The 4,384-nt window shown below is 31.0% G+C and overlaps 1 protein-coding gene across 1 annotated transcript; it reads left to right on the forward strand.

Annotated features, from left to right (window-relative positions):
* LOC122296655 lies at positions 1–2,394 on the forward strand. Its single transcript, XM_043106459.1, has one exon. It carries the CDS (start codon positions 1–3, stop codon positions 2,392–2,394), a length of 2,394 nt encoding a protein of 797 aa, XP_042962393.1.
* Positions 2,395–4,384: the final 1,990 nt, after the last annotated feature.

The following is a 4,384-nucleotide window of genomic DNA, read 5'->3' on the forward strand; positions in this document are numbered from 1 at the left end:
ATGTTTGATTGCCATATCAATGTCGAGATATGTTCTACAATTAAAGCTGTCAAGTATCTCTACAAATACATTTATAAAGGCCATGATCGTGTTGCATTCAATTTAGTTCCTGAACAAAGCATTCATCAAATTGACGAAATTGAACGATTTCAATCAGCTCGATGGATTGCCCCACCAGAGGCAATGTGGAGAATATTTGGATTTATTGTCAATGAAGTTCATCCTGCAGTTTATAGTCTACATTTACATCTTGAAAATCAACACCAGGTGACTTTCCGTGCTCATGAAAACTTAACAAATGTGATGAACTCTGATCTTTCAGCAAAATCAATGCTAACAGAATTCTTCGCAACAAATCAAGTTGATCAAAATGCAAGAAAATTATTATATAGAGAATTCCCTGAATTCTATGTTTGGAGTCAGCAATACAAAATGTGGACTGTTCGAAAGAAACAAATTGTGATAGGTCGAATTGTTACAGCAAATCCTTTTGAAGGAGAAAGGTATTATCTGCGAATATTATTAAATCATATAAGAGGTCCTCTATCATTTCAACATCTTAAGACTGTAAATGGTATTTTGGCTCCCACATTTCGAGAGGCAGCAACCATGCATGGTTTATTGGAAAGAGATAATAGCTTGGAAGAATGCTTATATGAAGCCTCTTTTTATCAAATGCCTTTCAGTTTAAGAAGACTATTCGCAACAATTTTGGTTTATTGCAATCCAACAAATCCAAGAGATCTTTGGGAACGCTTTGAACGAGATATGTCTGCTGATTTCCAATTAATTGGATGTTCTTCATCAAATGTTAGAACTGAAACTTTACACTCTATCTCCACAATCCTTGAATCAATGGGTAAAGACATTAATTCCTTCCATCTTATTGACCAAAACATTGATTTTGATGAAGATGGATTTCTATCTAGAGAAATTGACGACGAATTGGCTATTCCAATACCAGAAGAAGATCTTCATGCATCAACACTGCTTAACAGCGAACAACAACATGCTTACAATTCAATCTTGCAAAAAGTTTTATCAAATCAAGCTGCTGCATTCTTTATTGATGGTCCTGGTGGAACAGGAAAAACATTTTTATACAAGGCACTCCTTGCTACAATAAGAAAAAAACAACTAATTGCTCTTGCAACTGCTTCATCTGGTGTTGCAGCATCAATCTTACCTGGCGGTCGAACTGCACATTCACGATTCAAAATTCCATTAAATGTCGACAAAAATTCAACATGCAGTGTCAGTAAACAAAGTGGACTTGCAAGATTACTACAAACAGCGAAGTTGATTATATGGGATGAAGCTCCAATGTCTAAAAAAGAATCCATAGAAGCATTAGATAAAATGCTAAAAGATATTAATGATTCAGAATTATCTTTTGGTGGAAAAGTTATTGTCTTTGGTGGAGATTTTCATCAAATTCTACCTGTGGTCCCAAAAGGAACAAGACAACAACAAATTGATGCTAGCTTGGTTTCTTCCTACATATGGCCTAAATTGACAAAAATTTATTTGACTGAAAATATGCGAGCAAGACTAGATCCAAACTTTTCAAGATACATATTGGATTTAGGGAATGGGCTACCACCAATTACAATTAATGAACATGTCAAGATTCCTACAGCCATGTTAATTCCACATGAAAATGATGCTGCTTCTTTGGATCGTTTAATAGATGCTGTGTTTCATGATATTTCTGACTATTCAACAAATATTTCAAACATGATGAATCGAGCTATATTGACACCAAAGAACAATTATGTTGAAGAAATAAACACTTTGCTGATCCAAAGATTTCCTGGGGAGTTAAAACAATATTACAGTTTTGATGAATCAATTGATGCATCTGAGCAGGCAATCATGGAAGACTTCTTACATACTTTAACACCAAATGGACTTCCTCCACATGAGTTACTATTGAAAGAAAATTGCCCAATCATGTTATTAAGAAACATCAATCCTTCAGAAGGACTATGCAATGGAACACGGCTAATCTGTCGCAATTTTGATCGTAATGTTATTCACGCAGAAATTGTAGTTGGTCATCACAGCGGGAAAAAAGTTTTTATTCCAAGAATTCCATTTTTACCAAGTCCTGATGAAAACAGCGGTTTTCCATTCAAGCGAACTCAATTCCCTGTTAAACTAAGCTTTGCAATGAGTATAAACAAATCACAAGGACAGACATTGGATTTTGTTGGAATATACTTACCTCATCCAGTCTTTTCACATGGACAATTATATGTAGCTTTATCAAGAGCTAAGACTATTTCTGCAGTCAAGATTTTGATACGACCAATCTCAACTGATCAACCAGAAAAAAACTACACAAAAAATATTGTCTACACAGAAGTATTAACATTAGCCTCCTCTGATTGATGTTACACAGGTAAAAAAATAAAATATTAAAATTTAATTTTAACTATTATAAATAAATTAAATATTTGTTATAATTTCAATTTTGAATTTTGAATCTTTTACTACTCCATTGTTATTAAGTAATTAATACATATCAATTTTTTTTTTTACTTTTTATTCCATTGTTTACTTAATTACATTTCTTGTTCTTTATACTTATAAATTTCATTTATTTCCAATTTATTAGCTTTCAAAATGCGGACCACTTATACATCAATCAAAGATATTACTCCAAAGACAAGGGATTAGAAAATCAAAATGCTTGTAGTTGAAAAATCTCCCAAACGAACTAGCCAACACTCATCAGTCAAGTACCAAAATTTAATGTTGGTTGATGAACAGGTACAACACTTTTTTACCTATTTACCATATATACACACATTTTATATACCATTTCTTACATTTTTGATATAATTATATTTCATCATAAATTTTTTTGTTACTTTTTTAAAAAACAAATTTCTTGCTTATTATAAATACTAACAACTTACACTTTCTTATATGGCACAGGGAAATCCTCTACAAGCAACAATATTTGGAAATGATGTTGATTCAAGGGAAGACACTTTGCATATTTTTCAATCTTACTATATTATTAATGCATATGTAAAGCTACTGGATCCTAAATATAGAATGGACTCACATCAATATCAATGGGTTATAAACGCAAAAACAATCATTGAAGAAATACCAGAAAATGAAGATCAGGTTCAAATACCAAAGTACAACCTGATTCCCATTGATGAATTGGATGCTTATAAAGATTCAATTGCAGAAATAGGTAATTTACTATTTTATTTTAAAATCTTTTTTTCATCAATAACTAATAATTTAAATGTTTTTAATCAGACCTCTTAGCAGTTGCCCTTCATATAAAAGCCCCTAAAGAAATAACATTAACAAATGGACCAGCTACTCTTCAAGAAATGTATGTCATAGATCAAAGGTAAAAAATTATTTCCATCTTTAATCTTTTATAATTACTTTATAATTTTCATTTTATATATTTTTTACTGATTTTCCTCATTTTTATGTCATAGCTTCAATCCAATCTCATTGACTATGTGGGGTCGTTTCGTTCAAGATGAATGCCAAAAAATTTCAGATATAATCGAAACAAAACCGATTATACTTGCAACAAAACTAAAAGTTCGCTCTTACAATGGTAATTTTAATAATTCAAATTCTTATTTACTGTTTTAAATCTTATATTTTTTAATTAATAATTATCTATGTTGATGAAACAGGACTGTCTCTTTCATCTCGACCAACAAGTTCATTTACAATCAACCCTGTTATTCCCGAGGCAAAACCACTGCAAAGATGGTAATTCATATTACTTACAAAATTTTTCATTCATACATCTCTACTATAAACATTCCAATCATAATTTTTTTTTTCTTTCTTAAGGGTTGCAATTAATGATTCAAGACTTGAAACTATAATTGCAAGATCATTAAAATATCCACCTGTACCTTTATCCTCGGTTGGCATTCGACAAATAACAAAAAATTGCGACGTTGCTGCATTATTAAAAAGTTTACAACCAATGGAGGTAAATAACTTTTCCTAACATTATCTTTAAATTTATATTCCTTCTTATCATATAAAATATCATTTTTAATATCATATAGAAAGCAAAATTCTGGATCAAAGGAAAGATAAATATCATAAATTTGCAACAAATCTTCTTCTATATGTCATGCACCAATTGTAACAAAGGAACTGGCCATAAGCAAAATGAAAGCTTCCTTTGTTATCACTGCAAACATCAAAGTATTGCTGAACCACGGTACACATTCTTTACATTTCAACAATTTATAATTCATTTCAAAATTTTCTCATATATTAATTTTATCAATACTTACAAAAAACAATACTCTGACTCTTTATAGTTGTCGAGCATATATTGAAGTTGACGATGAGACAGGAAAATTACCAGCTGTTATGT

Source organism: Carya illinoinensis, chromosome 15 (genome assembly GCF_018687715.1).
Source record: "Carya illinoinensis cultivar Pawnee chromosome 15, C.illinoinensisPawnee_v1, whole genome shotgun sequence".
NCBI classification, from domain to species: Eukaryota; Viridiplantae; Streptophyta; class Magnoliopsida; order Fagales; family Juglandaceae; genus Carya; species Carya illinoinensis.

Bases quoted from the DNA above. Each gene is read 5' to 3' on its own strand.
- LOC122296655 (XM_043106459.1), top strand. From the start codon at position 1: ATGTTTGATTGCCATATCAATGTCGAGATATGTTCTACAATTAAAGCT.